General features: G+C 37.2%; 1 protein-coding gene across 1 annotated transcript in view; it reads left to right on the plus strand.

The window, feature by feature from the left end:
- The first annotated feature begins 2,264 nt into the window (after positions 1-2,264).
- DACH1 (dachshund family transcription factor 1) overlaps positions 2,265-22,747 on the plus strand; it is a 423,769-nt gene continuing 403,286 nt past the window's right edge. Inside the window, exon 1 of the mRNA XM_072782825.1 lies at positions 2,265-3,179. Within this exon, the coding sequence (XP_072638926.1) occupies positions 2,314-3,179 (866 nt within the window). The 5' untranslated portion in view covers positions 2,265-2,313. The remainder of the gene's footprint in view (positions 3,180-22,747) is intronic.

Here is a 22,747-nt window from a genome sequence, read left to right on the forward strand (position 1 = left end):
CAAACAACTGTAAACTTCAGCTATCTTTGTAGAAGTTTATCTACTTTTTGGCGACAATCAATTTTCTGAATTCTTAGGACTCAGAAAAGCCTCCTGATACAACTGCTGTGCCCCCAAAAGTTTAGCAGAAACTTAGACAAATTAGTTAGTGGTGCCATATTTCTCTGTTAGACATTTCCTGTACCTTTTGACACTAAACTTCAAAAAGTTTAGAGAATTAAAATGACAAAGAGAAATGTGATAATCACTTCAGCACCAAAATGGCAGAATTTCATTATGAAATTTCCCAACACTGTGAACCTGATGCTAATGGTTTATTTTTTAAATCTGCCCAATGCTAAGGCATTGTTTCTATCTTGTGAAGTTAATAGACATGTGCAGGCAGGATTAAAGCCCAATTATTTAAGATTCCTAGAGATACAAATAGAGAACGAACTTGACCTATGCTCAGATCATGTGTTGGTCAAAAATCCTTGCAAAAAATACCTCCATGCAACAAGTTAGAAAGGGAAGAGAAGGAGAGAGGAAGGCAAAAAGGAAGACAGTCAGTCTCAACTCAGCCTAATGCTTCTAAGCACAGCTATCCTTTCTGCCTTCGCAAGTCAACTGGTGAGCTTGTTTTGTTCTTTTCATTATTTACAAAACACATTCTTACTGACAAACTGAAAAGGACTTTCCCAAAATACAATGAAAACTTCTCAAATATGAAAGCAAATGTGCTATTCATGTGACACACTGGCAATTAGCCTTGGGTCTTAACGTGGGGATAGTTGTTTTCTATGCAAGACAGGTGAATTAATTACAGAGTTTTAGGCAAGTAAAACAAAACAAAACAAAAAAATCAGTGTTTCCTTGTTTTCCACTTTCTAAATCTTCAAGGATGCCAGCTCTCTTCAAAAAGCCTCTATGGAAAATGAGCATTTCTGACCTGCCTTTGGGGTGAAAGTGAAGTTACTCTGAACGATCCACATCGTGGCAAGCATTTCTTTCTTTCCACAATCTCTCAAATGTATCAGGAAATAAGAAACTGAATACAGAGGATTCCATGATTCTTTAAGTGACTTCAGACTGACTCCCCCCCCCCCCCCTCCCCTCCCACCGCATCTGAAAGCTGTCCCGGAATTTTCACTATCTTTACGCGAACAAATAACCTAATAAATAGAGTAAAACAATCAGAGGCAGAAAACAGAGGCTTTGCTTACATGTGAATCCTCCTGAAAATAATTTCTTAATAATCATCAAGTGAGGGGCTGTGTGTTCATTTATATCTTATTGCAAAAAAAAAAAAAAAAAAAAAAAGAGCGGTGATACATCCTAAATCCTTGAAGGAGAGCTCAGAGCGCTCTGGCTCGTCTTTAAGTTGGCAGGCGATTGCTTAGAAGGTTTTGGGGGGGAAAAATTACGAGTCGTCGCGGACGAGATGGAATATTAGACATGCAACCTAACGGTAGTAGCAGCAGCAGAAGCAGCAGATCATCTCCCTCTCCTTTTGCCTTTTCCGATCGCCACTTCTGCGTCCCCGGCTTCTCCTCTCCGGCCCTCGCATAGTTTTTTTTTTTTTTTTTTCTTTCCTTTTTTTTTTCCCCCTTCTCCCCAGCCCGCTCCCCCTCCCCCTCCCCGCCCTCCCCTCCTTTTCTCCCTCACTCGCCTTCCCTCTGTGTCTCGCGCTCTCGGAGTGTCTGCTCCGAGTTCCTGGTTGGATAATTTGGGTTAATACTAGTGAGTGAGGTTTTTGCGGCTTCAAAGGGTATTTCAAGTTTCCGGAGCTCCTCCCCTCTGCACCGTGTGACAACAACAACTCGTCCAGCCGGCAGCCTGCACTTTTCAGCTCATTTTCTCTCTGTCATTCCCCTCTCAATCTTTGATCAATGTACTTGCCGGGGAGACACCGAGTCCTTCAAACCTCCTCCTTCTCACCTTCATCCTTAACTTTGTGCTAGAGCGGGACCCGCACCACACCAGCAGACCCTCCCCGCCCCCGCCCCCCCACCCCACCAGCCCCCGATCCCAGCCCCCGGAGAGGACTCGCATTTCGACTTGCGGGACACTTTTGTGCGTTTCTCTCCAAGAGCGCCTCTCGCGCTCGCCCCTCCTGCGCTCGCCCTTTCTCTCGCCCTCACCTCCTTCTTCCCCCCCTTCTCGCCCTTTCTCCTCCTCGCTCTCCCTGGAGTTGTTGTTGTTGTTGTTGTTGTTGCCGCCCCCTCTAGCTCCTTCTCTCCCCCTCCCCCCTCTCTTCCCCCCTCTCCCCTCCCCGGGGTGTGTGGCAACTTTTCCTCTCGCTTCTCTCCTTCTTGTTTCCCCTTCTATGTGACCATGGCAGTGCCGGCGGCTTTGATCCCTCCGACCCAGCTGGTCCCCCCTCAACCCCCGATCTCCACGTCTGCTTCCTCCTCCGGCACCACCACCTCCACCTCCTCGGCGACCTCGTCTCCGGCTCCGTCCATCGGGCCCCCGGCGTCCTCGGGGCCAACTCTGTTCCGGCCGGAGCCCATCGCTTCGGCGGCGGCGGCGGCGGCGGCGGCCACAGTCACCTCCACCGGCGGCGGCGGCGGCGGCGGCAACGGAGGCGGCGGCGGCGGCGGCGGCGGCGGCGGCGGCGGCGGCGGCGGCAACTGCAACCCCAGCCTGGCGACCGCGAGCAGCGGCGGCGGCGGCGGCGGCAGCGGCGGCGGCGGCGGCGGCGGCATCAGCGCTGGCGGCGGCGGCGCCTCCAGCACCCCCATCAACGCGAGCACCGGCAGCAGCAGCAGCAGCAGCAGCAGTAGCAGCAGCAGCAGCAGCAGCAGCAGCAGCAGTAGCAGCAGCAGCAGCAGCAGCAGCTGCGGCCCCCTCCCCGGGAAACCCGTGTACTCGACCCCGTCCCCAGTGGAAAACACCCCTCAGAATAATGAGTGCAAAATGGTGGATCTGAGGGGGGCCAAAGTGGCTTCCTTCACGGTGGAGGGCTGCGAGCTGATCTGCCTGCCCCAGGCTTTCGACCTGTTCCTGAAGCACTTGGTGGGGGGCTTGCACACGGTCTACACCAAGCTGAAGCGGCTGGAGATCACGCCGGTGGTGTGCAATGTGGAACAGGTTCGCATCCTGAGGGGACTGGGCGCCATCCAGCCCGGAGTGAACCGCTGCAAACTCATCTCCAGGAAGGACTTCGAGACCCTCTACAATGACTGCACCAACGCAAGGTAAAGAGCGGGGGGCCCTTCCCTCCCGCCTCCCGCCTCCCGCCTCCCCTGCTGGCGCCGCGGGCTCCGCGCGCCCGCGAGCCGCGCGCCCCGGAGAGCGCGGCCCTCTGCTCCCTCTCCTCGAGGCTCGCGGCCGCTCCCGACCCCCGGAGAAGTTGGCCCCTCACCCTGCCCAGATCCCGCTCGTCCGCCCGGTGCGCACCTCGCTCGCCTGGGCGCTGGGGCTCGGCGGCTGTGGGGCGCGGGAACCCCAAGCCTCGGGGCGGAGGGGGCGGGAAGGAGGAGGGAGGACGGTGCGTCGGCAGGAGCCACAGCCCCCCTTCCTGGGCCGCGCCGGCGCCCGCGGAGCCCCGAGCGCGCAGCGGCCCCGAGTGGGCGCGCCCCCTCCGGCCCCGGCGGGCTCCACCGCGAGCCGAGGGGGGGGCCCCGGCCGGGCCGGCCCGGGGGGCGGCGAGAGGTCGTGACCCTGACCGCCGGGTTCGGGAGCGGGAGGCCCGGCCGGGAAGCCGCGGGAGTGGGCCCCTCGGAGGTCGGGAGGGGGAAGACCTCGGAGGCCGAGAGGCCCGGGGCGATCCCCAGGGACCCGCAGGCAAGCTCAGCCCCAAAGCCCCGAAGGGAAGCCCGCTGAGGGGAGGGGTCTGTGTGTGCGCGCTCGTGTGCGTGTGTCCGCGGGTGAGCTCGTGCAAAGGAGATGAAGGGGTACGTTAGCCCCGGGGCAGACGCGAGGGAGCCAGCAGGCTTCCTTCTGTAGGGGGAGGTGATCGAGCGCCTGGGACTCTTGCAAGCTGAGCTGGAGAGATGGGGAAGGAAGACTAAGGCGCACTCTCTCTCTCTCTCCCTCCAAACTGTTTTCTTCTTCTTCTTCTTTCTTTTTCTTTTCTTCTTCTTTATTTTTTTATTATTATTCTTATTTTTATTTTAAAGGTTAGTAGCTCAAGCAATGAGCAGGTGCAATGCAAGCATTGCGTTGGGATGTTCCGCAGACCTGAATACCTTGTGCCGTGGCTACCTCCGCCCGGCAAAGCGCGCGAACCCTGGAGGCCCCGGGAGCCGGTGCCTGGCCCGACCGGTTTTATGCTAATGAACGATCACTGGGGGAGGATCTACCGAGAGGGGGCGGGAGTGGGGTAGCTTGTCAGTTTCGGGGTAGAAACGGTCCTTCCACCCGCTTTCACGGTTCCGCCTTGTGCCCGGCTCGGAGCAGGGGGAAAAGTTGGGATGCCAGGAGATAGAGAGTAGAGAAAGTTAGACACCGGGAGCGGGCGCGTGGGAACTGCGCGCTAAATTGGCGCAGAGACTTCGGGACCCTCCAAATAAGTTTTAAGACTAGGAGAAGGAACAGAGCAGTACTCTCCTTAGGGTGTGAGCTGAGGTGGGAAGGAAATAGGGGTAGGGGGAGACCAGAAGGAAGCAGGGGTGAAAAAGCCCCAGCTTATTCCTTCCTTGGAAGACTTCAGGCTGGTGCCCCGGGAAGGCTGCAGGGCGAAAAGGACTCCCAACTCCGGCCCTGCAAAATGTCCTATTCTGACCCAGCCAGAAACTCTTTTCTTTGTTGGTTTGCCCTTCTTTGCATGTGGGCGTGGGTGTGGGTTTGGGTTTTGAACCTCCATTTCTATTATTTTTTTGGGTAAATGCTGAGAGCGCGTGCATGTGTGTGTGCGCGCGCACGTGCCCAAGAGTATGGACAGGTGGCAGTAAAGATTGAGGCGTAATCTTGATCGCTAAACGTCATTTACTGAGATAATTGGAGTCCTCGGACGTCCAGAAGATAAAATATTTGCCAGCAATCTATTGTTAAAACTACTGGAATCGGGGCAGAAAATTGTTAGAGTTGTTCTAAAGAATGCTGGTCAGAATTTGAAGCCAGTTCAGATGCGATTGTTATAAAATTTGTCTACCTATCCAGTAAATTGGTGAAGAGCTACTGTTTTTCTCTTTAGTAATCAAACCACTCTGCTCTTGGAATCTCTTTGTGTGTTTGTTACAGCCCATACTGTACTAGATAATTAATGGCCATTTCACATAACACAAAAAAATTGCTAGAGAAAACTTCCTCCAGTGACAGCAACGTTATCATCAGTGTAAAGCAGGTAGTGTTGTGTCTCTTACAATTATTCCTTTGATTTTTTTTTTTCCCTGAAATTTTTGCTTGGAGTTTGGGATTGAAGTCCTCACTATATGGGTGGAGAATATTTTTTAAGTTATTAACAAAAAAAATGTTTTAATTACTGGTTTTCCCCTGAGTTTAACAATAGCTCTGGAGTTTAAACTTTCACAGGCAAGATAAGTTATATACAATAGAACTGTTTTATCCCTTCAAAAATATTTCATCAATACTCTAGTTATATTTCAATCACCTGGTCTTAATACTTTACAGTGAAGTATGTTATTCTAAAACTCAATTTCAGGTTATTTTTAAGTTAAATGTGGTAACTTTGTTGATTTACGCTTGCCTTTTGATCTTTTATCCACTACAAGGCTTACTCAAACCTATATACATGCAAATGCTGCAGTCATTAACCTTAGAAGATGTGTAATTGGAGATCTCTACCTAGGTTTTCCTAACTATGCCACTGACTAAAAAAAATAGAAAACTTATCGTTGAACTCCCTCTCACCAAAACATACTGTTTGCGTTATATTACTATTTTTAATGATCATTACAAGTGCCACTGTCTTATTTCTTAACCTTGAAAGCAATACCTACAATATTTTGCATTTTGAATTTACAGAACTAGAATTACTTTTTCCATTCAAATCCAGTTTACACCTTTGCAGTTAAGATCCTTTTCATTCACCTAGGTATATTGATTTCTTTCATTCTGATTTCTTTCTCCTCTGGCTATTAAAGAGACTTTCTAAAGGAATAATTTATGCAGAAGATAAGACAAATTGAACAAAAAGGCAAACTATATAAGACACTGTATATAGTGTGTGCAAGAAACATCAAATCTTAGCACTCTCATCTTTCTACAGGACATATATCTAACCCTGATTCTTAATAGCATTTAGATACCAGAGAATCTGAGAAACCAAAATGATGTTAAAGGAAAAAAGGTTCATAAACTTGCTCAAAGTGGCTCAGTAAGTTGGTGACAAACCTTAGAGTGGATTTAATTTGCTTGGGGCTATTGCATCAGTATGCTATCTCTAAAAACTAGAATAAATGTTGAAGCCATCTGTCACTACCACAAGGAGATGAAACAGAGACTATCACCTGCTTGATGGTAAAGCTGAACGTAAGAGTCTGAAAAATGAGAGAAAATGTCAGGGAATATATTTAAAAGTTGTCAAAGGATAGAGTCTGACCTTGATCAGCTTCCTCGAATTATTATTTTTAAACTAAACATTAGTTGCTTGAACTTGGCTGGTGCAACAGAGGTCACTTAATTAACTGGTAACCAGTAAACAACAACAACAAAAGAAAAGTAATTATGTACATGGTCAAGTCTGTGTTTGTATGAGTCAGTGGCTTGTTTGTAGATTTGGGTTAGGATTCAATTTTCTTTGAATTCAGGTAATAAAAAGTGACTGCTGTATTTTGTTATCTAAAATGTTTATTTTTAAAATATTGCCAGAGGGTGATTTTGTCTCAGAATCTTTCAAACCAGATTATGTTTTGGGTCTTACGTAGCCCTGGATTAGTGGAGTTTTTTTTTTAACTTAAATGGAGTCCAGTTAGTTTTCATCGGACATTTTCTATGCATATAGATATATTCACAAACAGTATTCTTTTGTCTTAAAAGTCAATACCATCCATAGACAGCAAACTAGAAGACTTTTCAAGTCTTTTTTGTCCAGTAGTAATATACGAATACAATTTTAGTATAAGAAATACAGAATATTTTCCAATTCTTGGCCCTGTTTTGTCAGGAGTTTTAATAAAGATGGCAAACTGAACCAGTCTATATTTATGAAACATTTCCTCCATTGCATGGTATTCAGTGGCACAGACTTATGCGTTTCTGCATTGGTAACAGAAAGTTTCAACACAAATACACATTTCGCTTCTAACAGATAATTACAATACTTGGCACAGAAAAATTAAAAATTACTTCAAAGGAAGAGAGACTATGCTTCTGAAGTTTTTGTATTACAATCAATTAATAGCTCCTATAAAGTCTAATGTTTCATTTTATAACATTTCCTAAAGAATATGACATAATTAGAAGAGAAAGGCCTAAAATATGAAAGTTTAAGTTGGGTTCCACCACTTATTTTTCTGTATACTTTTAAAATGCTGGTAAATTATAGTTTAACTACTAACATATAAAGAAAATGTAAGATTTTGTTAGGCAAAACCTAAGATTTGCCTTGGTCAATCAAATTATACTGCATACTACAAATTCTTGAGTTATTTAGGTATTTTTCAAACCTGTTGTTTTCCTTAGAGTTAGTCTCCAATAATACACATAGTCGTTATTGTAAAGAGTGCACAAGTTACGAAGATGGTTTACTTTCTGAACTCTACAGATAAGTAGTTAATGCTCTGAGATACTTACTTTGATTTGCACATAGCATATTTTATTTTGGGAGGCTGCAAATATTATGTAAAATAGACTACTTTTTTTCAAAACTCCGTTCCTTACATAAACTATTCGTATCACATTTAACACAGAATTTGTAAACCTTCATCTCATTAGTCCAAATCTGTTGTTATTTTTTGTTTAATCTACATTTCACGGAAGTTGCATATAAATTACTGACACCAATATTAGCCACTCTCTTTTTTGCCTCAGTACCTCCCCCAACCTCCTGAGATGTGACACCCAATATTGATTAAAGTCTTGGCTGGATTTGAGCATAAATCACTCTACTCTTTGGTGATTTACCATGTGTGATTCACCAGCATACGAAAACATAATATGCTTTATTGTTTCTCATTTGATGTTTTGTTTTTGGAATGTAAGTAGCATTTGTAAATTAGCTTAATGTGCAACCAAGTAGTTGCTATTTTAGGAGCAATTTGTGCTTTGACTATCAATTAGTATTATTTTATCTTTCCAAGTTATTTTACTGAATTGTTTCATACAATTGCCTTTGTTAATCAAGTAAAATAATCATTTAAATTGCATTGTATTAGCAACATAGAACCCATGTATTGCAAAATACAAGAAATACAACTCTTGCAGGTTGTAAACTGTTTCCCTTTGAATCTTTGTTTGAAGAAATTAGTTCGAAGTAAGCCTTCTAAATAGGTACAGGTGAGTCTTCTAGATTTCACTAAACATTTTGATTTTAAGGTTTCTGTTATTTGGTTCTTTAAAAAAGTTAGAGCTGGCCTGAATTTTATATTTTAAGAATTTCATATTGTTCACCAGAGGGGAAGAAGGTCACATCAAGTTATAGAATGACAGGGAATGTAAAAAAGTTGATGTTACCTATTTGGGTATTTTAATATGTAATTAAGATAAAATTTTATCATTTTATGTTTGAATTGTTATAAGAATAGAATGACGTTACATGTACCATGTGCCATTCTTGTAACCACTGAGTTACTTCATTGTGATTGGTCAGTTATGTATATACATACATACATGTGTAGTCTTGTTTAAATGCTACAGCTTAAAAATCCTAGCCAAGAATACATTAAAAATACACTTATATTTATATTTTTAGGCTTTGGCTGCATTAAGGGACCTCTTTTCCATTATATTTATGTTCAATAATTTATTTTTTAATGAAAAACACTCTGAATTAAAAGCCCACCAAATAGGGCTCAGATAAGTGTTATATATTAAGGCTCTGATCTTCACATATATGTGTTTCAGGCATAGCAGAGGCTCTTTGAGCCCACATTGTGCTCAAATTCCTTTACTTTTCTTCTCACTTTGAAGTGTTTCCAGTCAAAAGTAATTTTTTTCTACAGTGACTGTCTTTCAAAGTAACTTTTAATTGTTGATACATGCTTTTCAGTATACGCCACAGTACAGAAATGACTTCATTCATATAGTGAGGTTAGCTTACCAAGTTATTTCTTTGGAAAACAAGAATACTGAATTTAGTATATTTATATTTGGTCCAGTAATTATTCGTTACTAGATTAACTAGTGGTCATGTTATTTTGATGTACCTACTTACTTTGAAAGGATTCTAAGAATTTTTAGAGTGTGCGTATTACAGTTCATGATTATATTTAAATGTGCAAATGACTATGAACAGAATTTCTATCCATTCAGTATAAATTAGTCAATTAAGCGATCAGTGAAATCTTACTGTTTTTCAAAGTAATGATAGAATTAAAATTAGTTGAATAAAATAGCAGATAATTGACCAGTTTGTATATGTAGCCATATATTTTATATATACAAATATTTTATAATCTACATATGTTATATAAAATATCATATAAAGAAGATGACTCAAATCACTACTTGATCTAAAATCAGGAACCTTGAACCAAGTACACTTTAAATTTCTTGTGTATTCTGACTTGAATTTACTTTATATTCTAATTAACCCATTTAAACAAATTCATTTGTAGGTTTTTCTAAATTGGATATTGAAGTGGCCAGTGACTGAATTTTGTTAAAGGTGTGGCCCTGTTGCTTTCTGATTCAAATTAGCTTGGAGCTGGGCCAGGATATCAAGCTGGGATTCTTTTACACGTTTAAATGTACGTGACTTGAGTGAAAGTTGTCAAAGACAACTTACTAAACTGGAAAACTCACTATATTATTATTTAATTGCCCTTACATTTTTGTACTTATAAGTATATTGAAATGTCTAATACTACGTAGCACAGCAACACACTGAATAGCTACTTGCTTTAAAAAAAGTTTTAGAGAGCAGTGATTTAAAAAGGACAGCTTAGGTGAAGCATCTAAAACATATTATTATATAAGATGAAATAATACCTGGAATGCATTGCATGTTTTTAGCAGGAAGTCAAAACTATTTACTATGACCTGAAGAACATAAATGCAATTTAATGTAAGTAGACTTGTAATAATCCTGCAGTGGATTTTGAAGGTAGTATATGTTTGACAAAAAAAAAAAAAATGAATATGCTTTTCAGGTATGATTTTCACAAAGCAATAATGAAATAGACAACTAAGTATATTGGTTACTTTTGGTTAGTAACATTGAAAACTTGTGGAATGTTTCCTTTCCTTAGAATAAATGAATGGAGAGGTAAAGTATTAAAAAGTTACAGTGTAACTTATCTTTGAATTTATAAGCTATCAAACAGTTCTAAATAATTAGACTGCTCTTTCAGTAACAGCAGGTAAAATAATACTTTTCTACAAGGACAAACAAAACATATTCAGGAAAGAAAGAGTACTAGTTGAGAGGGAATTATTTTATGAAAGCACAGAGAGCATTTGCAGTGAATACTTGCTAATTCAACTTAAGGGATACTGGTCATTTCTTAGGGAAAGATAATGAAAATTAATCTCTAGAATATGTCAATCAAGAAATACTTTATTATATTCACATATCAAGCAAAGTATTTTGTTAAAATCTTAAACTGATTGTATTTTGAAATTTTATTAATAGCAACAGTAAATGAACTGTATTATTCATAGCCCTATATTATGTATGAACAAAGCAAATCACTGAAAGTATAAAAATCTTTGAACCCATCACAGCTCTGCAAAAATATGCTGATATATCCAAAAGTGTTAATTCCCATTTTATATTTGAAATATCTTGGAAATAATACTTATTTCTTGAGTTAGGCAATTTGTCGTTTAATAGGGCCTTTGGATTTTAAATGAATAATTTAGAACACTTATAATTGTCCTATTACCAGTCACACATTTTATAATAAGATAGATGTCCTTGTGTATGCAACAAGTGTAAAATTTTTATCAGTATTTTAGAGGTCTTTGTGGTGGATATCTTTGTTTCTATTAACCTTAGCCCATTTGTAGTCTACATTTTTGTGTTTAAATAATTATAATATCTTTGTTAGAAAAGCTTTTACAGATATGTATATATGTGTAGGTATTCTCTCTCTCTCTCTCTCACACACACACACACACACACACACACACATGCACACACACAGACTTGTAAGACATAGGACTGGAGGCCAACCAACTCACCAAAAAATTGACTTTAATTTTATTTTCTGTAACCTCATGAAATATAAAATGACACTGAAAAAGAGATTCTACTGAACAACAACAGAAAATGTATTTAAAAATAATTCTAATTTTTAGAATGAAAAGAATGAAAGCATGAAAGAAGTAATTTATACTTAAATATTTATACTTAAATATTACTTAAGTAATTTATACTTAAATATTAAAATATAGTTATAATAAACAGTGTTATGTGGTTATTAGGACAGTGATTAAAAACTTACCTTAATTTTCCTATACTTTATGATAACTAAAATGTACTTTTAATTCTCTGTGGAAAATATTTATATCAGAATTATCTTACTTCTATGCAATAGATATTAAATTATTTGGTACTAGAGTCTTACGTTATGGAATAGTATTTAATGCGCTTGATGTCATTGCACCATTTCTATTATTAGTTTATTTCATTGCTGCTGGCACTTTGAAGCAAGCATATCCTTTAAAAATCAGCGGATAAATGATATGAAAACAATTTCATAACTAAAAGAAAGACTACTCTTCTAAAAGCTTTGCCATCAATGAGATGAGTTAGGAATGAGGTCAGTGGGTTAATCTGGAGGTCTACATAAGAAGATGTGTATTACCACTTCTTTCAGTGGACTGTAATTGTCTTTGAAAACACCTGATAGAGGTCCAGTTAAATTGAAATCAATTACTTTCTCAATCATTCCATGGCATTTGTCAAGTCTTACATCATTGGTGAAAGTGCAAGAATGCATACCTTTTTTTGTAAAGTAGAAAGGAGGTTATAAAACAGGGACTACTTTAAAAATTCTGCCTCCTCTAAAGCCTGTGGAATTAAAAAAAAAAAAAGCTTGCACATCATAAATGCAAAATGACATTTGGTCAGAAGTTCGTCTTTGCATCTTGTTGTCTAAAAAGAAACATATTTCATACTACTTTTTGCATTATCGGGAACGCATATCTATTTATAAGTAAGTGAAGATGATTTCAAAATATTTTATGACTTGTGAGCTCTGACACCTTTATTCTTACCCTCCAAGAGCCCTCTGACAAGTGTGTATTATAACCAAAGATGAATATATGTCTGCTGTTCACGGACTTTTTTTCTTCACACCATTGATTGTACATGCAGATTTGAACTTGTAGCCAGCAACAGTGCTTCCATGCTTCAAATTGCCAAAAGACCCCCAGGGATAGAAACTTGACCTGCTTTTATGAAACCATAGAATTACATTTATACAAGTTACCCCATGGGAAAGGAATGAACTGATCCCAATTCAAACCTTAATATTGGAGCCTTCTGGGTCAGATTTGATTTTTCTTTCTGTTAACACCTGTTTGGCTACCAAATTTAGTAACTAGATATTTTTAGGAAATTTAAAAATTATCATTCATAAGTGACACTTCACAGGTAAGCCAAAGTGCCATCAAAATTTTACAGCTATTTAAGTTTTCACATGGGATTAAGATATTACTTTTTAAAACAAAATATTTACCTTTTATTTTATTTTTGTTTTAAAGATTTTATTTATTTATTCATGAGAGACACAGAGAGAAAGAGAGGCAGAGACACAGGCAGAGACACAGGCTCCATGCAGGGAGCCTGACGTGGGTCTCGATCCTGGATCTCCAGGACCACACCCTGGGCTGAAGGCGGCACTAAACCACTGAGCCACCTGGGATGCCCAAAATATTTACCTTTTAAATATATATCCTAGATATCAGTAGTTTAAACATAAATTTATTTAATTGGACATTTACTTTGTACTTTTTATTAATTTCCTTCGACCAAAGAGTCAGCCTGAGTAGGGGAGGAAACTTTTTTTGGGAGTCATTTCCTGTGATAACACTTCAGAATAAGGAATTTTAATGGATATATTTAATTTTCTTAGACTCACATTTTGAAAGGTTATATTCTGTATGTTTTGTTGTTGTTGGACTATATGAAAGGGTTTTCAGAAAGCTGCTCTTGCTACTAATAGTAACAAATGAAGGGGGTCAGTGATAAATTGGGTACATAAAAGCTATTTCTATTTTAGTTACATGTACTTTAGTTATGGATGGCCTAAGTTGGAAAACATACATTGATGTTAATCATGTGTTCGAAATAAAGAGGAATTTAGGTGTGTAATAGTTTGCTTAATCTCTAATTTTGGAACTAAGGCTAGCATGTTCCTTTCCCAATTCAAAATTTAAAAGAATTTTAAAGACTTTTCACTTCTTTTTACACTTAACATTGATAAAATCATTTGGTTAATTGGTTATTTTCCTGCAAGAACCAAACATAAAAATTCCTAGTAAGAATGCTTATAATAAATCAATTCTTAGAGAAAAAACCTTGAAATTTCCAATGGAAACTATGCCACTTGCCTTACTATCATAAGCCATTATCATCAAGAAGAAAATATTTAGAGTTTTAAACATGCATTGTTTTTTCCTTTTTCTTGGCTGGTATGTGGCAAAAAATCCTTGCTTTCACAAGCTAACATTTTTCTGCATTGTCTTCACACTTGAATGAAGCTGAAAAATTAAATCAATTATTTGGATGTTTCCTAAGATCACTTTGATGCCATATTTATAAAATATCAACATTTGATTAAATATTTAATTTGAAAGTTTGACCCAACTAGTTTGATGATGATTTAACATGGCTCTTGCTCTTCACTTTCTCTTACTATGATGAAAGGAAGGAAAGGAGGTAGATCACGTGACCCAGTCACATTATGCTGTTCTTAAAAAGAATCTAGTTCAGGAAAGGCAACCTATTCTGACTTTTGTAATGGTGATAATATGAAGTTTCTATGACCTTTTTTGTCTTCCAGTGGCACTTTGCTGCTCTCTTTCCAATAATGATTGATGGTATGCCACGTGAACTGCAAAAAAAAAAAAAAAAAAAAATCACCTTAAAAAATCTTGCTATAAAATGCATGAAAGGAGAGATGGAAGTTTTATATTTTAGATAATTCTCTATGAGTGGAATAATCCTCAATATTGGTACAAGATTCTATGTCATACTTAACGTAGGAAGCTTTTTAAACCAAACAAAATTTAGTCTTCTTAAATTACATCTTTGTCATCTAAATTATCCTCATAATAATCCTGTTATTTATTTATTTTTTTTGTAGAAACTCTAGTGAAATTGTGCATGAAATTTACCTATAAATATCTAGCCAAAACAGAACGGGTTTTTGAGCTGTTGAGATTCAGATTGGATTCCCCAATTTCAACAGTGTGAAAATATAATATTTTAAAATGTATTTTGTTCCAAGTTTAGGTTATAAAATTTAAAATGTATATTTGATCTGGAGTAACTTCTTAGCTCTTTCTTTTGGGGAGTAGGTTAAGTAAGGGCCCATGACAGGGATGCTGTTTGTTTTTCACAAAAGTTGTTTGTGATTTCAGGTACTCTTGGGAAATCTCTTGATCAGATTCACATCTGTTCCTGTCAAAGTGGGTGCTAAGATACCGGTCACCCAGCAACCATGTCCAAGAGGGAATTGGGCCGATAATAACTTCAAAAAGGAATGACAGATGCTAGATTAGGATGAAAGACAAAACGCATGAAAAATGAGCTTGTTAGAATCAAAAATTTGTTCAAGCACCTTTATGCAAATTAAATGAATATTGAATATTTGCATGCAGTCATTTCTACTTTTTCATTTCACTGAAAAGAAAAGAATAGTGCATTTAAACTCACAAATGTGATTTCTTTCTTTTGTACTAATCAACATACAAAGCGGAATCTCTTTTTAAAAAATAAGATTAGCCACCTGGGTTCTTATAGCTCTGCTAAGGATGTTACAGTGTTTTTCTTATAACAATGGTACTCTTTGGGACAACTTAGTTTATCTCATTGTTTTCGTAATAAACAGTCTTGTGTGAATTACGATTATTTTAGTTGAATTTAAATCCATTTCTTGAGAAAGCATTTCAAAAGTAACCTTATCCTATTGTCCTTGAAATTGGTTAATGTACATTAATAAAAGATCACTCAAGATGTGTTCTCACTAAAAACACAGGCTTCTCAATGACTGGTTAAATAACAATGCATTAAAGTAAAGCAGGGTAGCATCTCCGAAATGAAAAGTAGACAGAAAGATCTCTTCAACATTTAAGATGATTTTTGATACATTACTAGTTTTTCTATTGAATTGTTCACATACTAATCAGAATTTAGAAGGGCCTGATAAAGTGTAGTGATTGAGAGAGGTTTCTGAGTCTTGGTTTAGTAATGTCTAATGTGGTCACGTAGAGAAATTGATTTTCTTCAGAAATTAATTAATTTTTCATATCGCCCTAAGCTGCAGTTAAAAAGAGTGCATACTTGTCTGTTTTTTCCAGAAATATTGCCTAATCATATTAATACCATTGCCCCAAGGATGAAAAGATAATTGTACAAATGCATTTGGAAATATGTATCACTGAGTATTTATGATTAAATTATGCAAATGACCCAGCTCTCATCCTTTCCAGACCCAGATTGTCTAATTAGGATTGATATGCTGAATAGATGTTCCAGAATTTGAATACAAGCATGTCCAAGGAGCAGAAAATTGGAAATGACAAGGCTGAAATCCAAAGAAAAGTGTCTTTCGTTTCTATACTTTGTTAATGTGCTGTTAGCAGTTGAAGGTTTTTTCAGTCCCTTTGGCTATTTTGTGACTCATATGTCCTATTAGAAACAAGTATGTAAAATGAATTGAACTTCAGCAAATAGCATTTCATTTTTGTTTGGTGCTTATTTAAAAATAACAATCCCCTGGCCATTCAAAGAGAGCATCACTATGAAGTTACTTCCAACAATGGAAACTTGCCCGTAACGGAGCGACTTTTTAAAAAACTTCCTCTGAAGTTTTTTGGTATCATAACTTTATTTCAAAGCTAGCTCTCTAAACTTGATGGTATACCAGCCAATGCAGTATTTCCCAGGATACACTTTCTTGAATCCACGGTCCATCTCTTCATTCATTTATTTGTTTACTTAAATACCTATCTTTTTATATTTGAAGAAAATCGTTGAAGCAACAGTTCTGATTATGAACAAAATAAAAAAGCACAGCACTTTAAACATAACAGTGTTTGAATTTGAGATCCTCAGCAGGCTTTCTCTCTCATTGATGACATTCATTCATCTTAGACGGAGGGGTGGCCGTGAGGGGCTAGCAAGGGACTGAAGTGTCAGGGCTTCGGCCTTTGTTAAGCAGCAGGGTAGTCACTGCCTCTGAACTGGCCTGGCTCCTGCTTTCCATCTGCAAGATGATGGATTGCTATGTTTAATACATTTCAGCTTTTGTCTGTCATAGTGTGGACAGACAGTACTATCAGTGATTTCAACAGTGATTAGGGAACCGTTTCAAACCACTCCTATTGGCCAGACAGCTTCCAGGAATGTCTGATGAAACACACTCATTGGCACTCTCACCATGTAAATGTGTAGCTTAACTAGGCAGAGATTGTACACGCACTGTTTGAACCAGTGCAGAACCCACAGAAAATTTTACTAGATTACATACCTACTTTAGAACAAAATTACAGGAGACAATATATTATAAGAACATTTTGGGTCTCCAGCTAAAATATTCATCCCCAGTGGTCCCAACTTCTCTTAAGTTTGAATTCTTTAAATAGTAACAGCATGTGCTTAATGGCAAGACTATATTCTGTCGACTATGATGTCAATTGTTGTTATCCCCATCATATTGAGCTGTTTAGCTGTATTGGGAGGGTAGAATGTGAGGACTATGTTAAAGCAGTAAGACATGACATGGCATGTGCTATGCTGGGATTTGTTGAGCTGTGGGTGCTTTGTGTTTCACAAGTACAAAGAGTGAATGATTTCAACAACCAGAAAGCCACTATGTACCAGCTCAATATTTTCCCTTGAGTGTCTTATTCTATTTATAACACTGGTGCTAAGAAAATACAATTAACTAAAGGAAAAGAAAATATTCTGTTAAGCCATTAGTAACATAAGCAAGGTTTTATTTGGAGAATTGGACTCATATCTAAATAAATTGAATTTTACTAATTTTATTATAACATACTAAATGTAATGTAATTTATAATGTAAATTTTTAAATGCGTTATAAACATGGAGTTTTAATTCTCTTAACAAATAGATAATTATCAAATACTAATCCAGCAGTGGTTTTGAAACAAAAATCTAAATCAAGAGAAGCCACTTGCTTTCAACAATCGCTTTTAATAGGGAAGATGAAAGAAAAAGTTTGATAGTTAATAGCAAAGATCCAACGAAAATAAGAAGTCCAGATCCCAGATTGTATTTTCCTTTACTGATTCGGTTCTTATACTGAAAAATTTTCACCTGAGATCCTTTTAGTAAAGGTTTCTCATTTTGAATATGTGATTACAAATATGCAAACACACATATCACACCACAAATACACGCATACACACACACCACCAGTTCAATAGCTAAATGTGTTGGCATTTTAGCATTGCTGATTTAGTAATAAGGACAGGTGGTGCTCTATCTCCTGGGAGAGTTATAAAAACATTCATATATTTTGCAAATTATTTTGTTCTTTGTTTTGTTTTAAGCCTTGTTTTATTGAAACAATGTTCAGCTTAAAAATTGTGCATTCATTCAGTATATTCTAATGGAGTCATTTGTCAAAGTTAATCAAAGGGAGAGTTCATAGTATACTTTCGTTAGAAATTACATCACTGGGTTTAAGTAAATCTAGATTTCTTAATCAAACTATCCACAATTTATATAGCACATATGTAGTGAAATAATATACTACCCCTTAACATTTTTGTCCTGCATAATCATGCTAGTGTGTGGCTGTCAAATCTTTAGTTGTAGAGTATTGCACATTCATTTATTGCATCCATAGCGTGGGTGGGGGGCAGGCAGGGAAGTGGCAAAATGCTTATTCTTTTAGAAAAAGATGAGGTGTAGGGGGCAGCTATTATCCTATGAAATCACCGTGATGTGCGGAATCTCTATTGAGTCAAAGGCAAATGCATGGTTGAGGCTACTGGAGTTAAGATCCCTGGCTTTGAGCTCTCAGCAGCAGAATGAATGGAAGGAAGATGAGGTGTTGAGTAAATACTCTGATCTAAAGTAGAACTGACTCGTGGAATGGCCCTACATTAACCTCCTACATTCCTTCCCTTAACTATTTGTTAATAAATTTTAAGGAGGTCAGTAGAGACTTAAGATAAAGGACCTGGCTAGGGGATAGACCTTAAAGAGAGGAAAGGATGCTTGTACCATATATAAGTTATAGACATTTCCCCAAAAAATATTCTAGAAAATATAACTTTGCAAATTAATTGACACGTGTATTTTACCCATAAGTGAATCTTTCTGGGCTATTTAGAATTGGATGTTATGTAACATTGGGAGTATAATTGTGTGTACGTGTGTGTGCACGTGCGTGCACATATCCACATGTACACGATAGGTTGCCAACCCTTGTTATACACATTGTTGGTCTTATGTTTAGTTAAACACCATAATTACAAGGTAATACAAGTCATTTGTCTTACTGTGGTTAAATAAAGAAAGAAATGTGTGCTAGAAATGAAATGAATGAGTTTCTCATGAAGCTAAGTGAACAAGTGTGCTGTCTGCAAATGTCTCAGAGTGAAGGAATATTAGAATCCCCTTTAATCTATCCATCCATCACTAAGCCATGGTGTGAGCTCACTGGCTTCTGCAGGCGTGCACAGCAGCCCTAGTCTTAGCTATTACTGTTTGGTAGATCTATAGATTGGGAGAAATAAGGAGTCAGGCCAGCAGGTTCAACTTCTTATTTCTCAGTAGCTTCCTATAATGATTCCACCTCTAATGAGGTGAATTACTACTGCATGAAAAAGGAGAAAAAAGGGTTTTGGCCATCTTAGCTAATAAATCACATTGACTGCATGGCTGATCAGATCAATTGTGCATAAATCAGTGCCTTAAAGAGTCTTAAACTAAGATTCTACCAAAGACCAATCGATCTACTGGCTTGTGTAATGGTATGGTCTCTTGCCCATAGCAAACTGAACAGGAGTCCACAATACTGAGACTGTTAATATACTGTCAGATGTTGAAATGAATGTTTTCAGATCTCTGCAGCATGTCTGAGACAAGTAAAACAGTTGTGACTGTGTTGAGTCAACTGAGAGATACATTTTTGTCTTCTCTAGCTCACTTTTGTTAGGTTAGCAAGAAAATTTAATTCTCAAGACATAAGAAAATTCCATTCTGAAGGCTATATTAGCACACATAATTTGGGAGAATTGTTTCCCACAAAATATTATATTATTTCCAAAAGAAATTATCATGAGAATCCAAGAGAAATATTTCATTACCACAATAGATGTAGATTTGAGATTTACTCATCTATAGACAACTTGTTAAGTCAGGAAACTTGATTTCAAATTCTGGTGGTATCAATTACTTTCTGGGAGATGTTGGATTAGTCAACTAGAACCTCCATATTGTCAATGTAAAATAGGGGTAATGAAGAAGATAACTTTTCTATTTATCTCAAAAGAAGACTATGAGAATAGGAATGTGATAATAGTTATTTGAAAGCACTTCAGAAATGATAAGGTACTTTTTAAGAGTTGTTATCTCTTTAGAATTCTCAGTTACCTTTTTATTGAGATATAATCTACATATAATATTCTATAAGTTTAAAGTCTACAATTATATACTTCAAAGTTGCTAAGATACTAGATTTTAAATGTTCTCACCCGATTATGTTTTTAAACTCTTTTTACCAGAATAGCTTACAAAAGCATAAAGAAAATTCTACTTTGTTCTTGCTATCACACTTTTCACCTCTTTTTAAGGAACAGTGAAATAATAACGAAACAAAGAATTTGTGAATTTTTAAAAATTACATAGTCTTTTCATAAATATAATATTTATTAAAATTTTTTATTGGTTGGCATTGACTTTCAGATAGCTGTTAACATGATTAACCATTTTGAATAATGGTTAACATGGTTAAATTTTTGAAAAGCAAGGAAAGCAAAATATAGCCATAGCATATGAAAGGATAACTTAACTTTATTTTGTAGAGAATTATATTCAATATCTATAGTAACTGCCATGCAGTTCTCTAAGAAAGCAGTCATTCCAAAGGAGCTTAAATTAATTTTTTTCTTTTTCCTTATGCTGAAGCACGTACTATTGAAACTTTGACTTCTTTTTAATTTGGCTAGAGCATTCTATTATTGTTAAGGCTCTAGGATTTTCTTAAACTACATGTGTAATTTATAATTATTCTTCACCAAACATCGCAAAATCCCTCAAATGATTATTTTCTGTAGTCACTTGTTTTGAAAATAAATTTGGGATAGACATTCAAGCATCTTAACATAAAATTTGGTTTCTGCCAAATATTTTGTGAACTCATCAATATAATATAATGTTCCCTGTTTCAGAATACCATTGTTCTGCTTTTGTTTGTAGATTTATGACAATGTCTTGACATTTTTGTAAATTATGTAACACACATTGTTTCTCCCTTGTTATATTGTGAAATTTAGTAGGTTGTTGAAATTGGACCTGATTGATTTTCTCCTTGGCATTTGTCTACGAAAGCATTTCATGTCTAAAATTCATGAAAGGAGGAGAAATCCAGGTGGATTTCTTTTGCTGCATTTTCCTTTATGTAGCCAAAATTTTAAAATACTTGCAAACAACTATTAACAGTTTTAAATGTAAGTATAGACGTTTTTGCTGATAGAGGATGGTCTGGCTATTTCTTGAACTCCTTAATTAACTTAAAACTTAAGTAAGTTTAATTTCTGGTGAATAATACTTACCTCCTTGGGATTATTATAGAGGATTATGTTGCATCCATTGTTGTTAAAACTCTCAGGTATCTTTTGTTGTAGAGTAGGCACTCATTAGAAGTGTAATTGACTTTTTAAAAGAATTTTTGTTTGTATATTACTGAATTATAATAAAATATTATGAGATTTTTTATTTTAGAGCATTTTGATTATGATCAAGAAATTAAAGCATGAACAGAAATGTTTTAAGGTTTTATGTATGAATAAAAAAAACACAATAAAAGTGTAGTTAACATTAGTTTTTAAATATAGTACAAGGTATCTTTACTTCCTAAATGTATCCCATGTTCTTGTAGAATGTAAAGCACTCATATTTAAACTTTGTATATGTTACACACATAATTTCATAAGATTGAGATTTTATCTTTATCTCAATTATTATTAATTAATGTTTATTAGATTAATTATGAAAGGTCACCAAATACATAATATTTGAAGTACTTAAAACTCTAATTGAGTGGCTGGACCAAAAATAAGAGTATAGATAGCTGCCATTTAAAACACCACCAAGATGACAATTATAACTACTATTATCTGTGATTATCATTTGTTAGAAGTAAATGTTTTCGGTATGATATCTCTTGCTGTTTCACTCCCTATAGTAGCCACAAGAGGCAGGTGCTATCTGGTTTTAAAGAATGATAAGAACACTGAGGATCAGAGCAGTTAATTAACTTGCCAATGATTATACAGCTAGTGCATAGCAATTAAACGGAATAGAAGTGAAGCAATTTAATTTTAGAATTGTATTTTCTATGTTGTATTTTTCTATTCAAGTAATAGTTAACTTATGACTGTAATATAGATTATATTTGAAGATTATAGATTATTTGGAAAAAATAGTGATATACACATTTCTTAAAACTATTCAAGATGTATATGTGTGCTCTGTGTCAGTAGCAATTTAACAATTTTATAGAAAATTTCAATGTTGTTTATAATTCTAAGATTTTTAGAAACACTTTTACATTGAAGATGTAGAGCAAACTAGTCATGATTTATTTCTTTATGAGAAATGCAGAATTGACATTAAGTTTTATATCCATTAGCATTGTAGATTAATTTTCATCATCTCTTTAACGAAGAGATGGAAACCTATTGTATGCTCTTCCAAGTACAGAAGTATATTTTACTCCCTTTTTATTTCTTCAATCTTGTTACAACGTATTTTTAAATTCTTTTTTTTTAAATTTTTATTTATTTATGATAGTCACAGAGAGAGAGAAAGAGAGAGAGGCAGAGACACAGGCAGAGGGAGAGGGAGAAGCAGGCTCCATGCACCGGGAGCCCGATGTGAGATTCGATCCCAGGTCTCCAGGATCGCGCCCTGGGCCAAAGGCAGGCGCCAAACCGCTGCGCCACCCAGGGATCCCCGTATTTTTAAATTCTTGAGTTCATTATCATCAAAGGGAACCTTATTTACCAAATAACAAACCAGAGAGTAAGGTCAAATTTTACTCATAAGATAAAATTTAAAACAATTGCAGTATTAATTTATTAAACTAATTCATGCCTTCAGATCAATGGTTATTGGTGGGGAGAAAGAAGTGTATAAGAATAATTGGGTTATAACCAATTGTAATTCCAGTTCTTTCCTGACAGTTACTAATTCACCCTCTATTCCTGTTTTACAGTTCCATTGAGTACTATTGTGAGAGTAAACTACTTCTATTACTTAAAGGTTATC

The sequence above is a fragment of the Canis lupus genome, chromosome 17 (genome assembly GCF_048164855.1).
Source record: "Canis lupus baileyi chromosome 17, mCanLup2.hap1, whole genome shotgun sequence".
Lineage (NCBI taxonomy): Eukaryota > Metazoa > Chordata > Mammalia > Carnivora > Canidae > Canis > Canis lupus.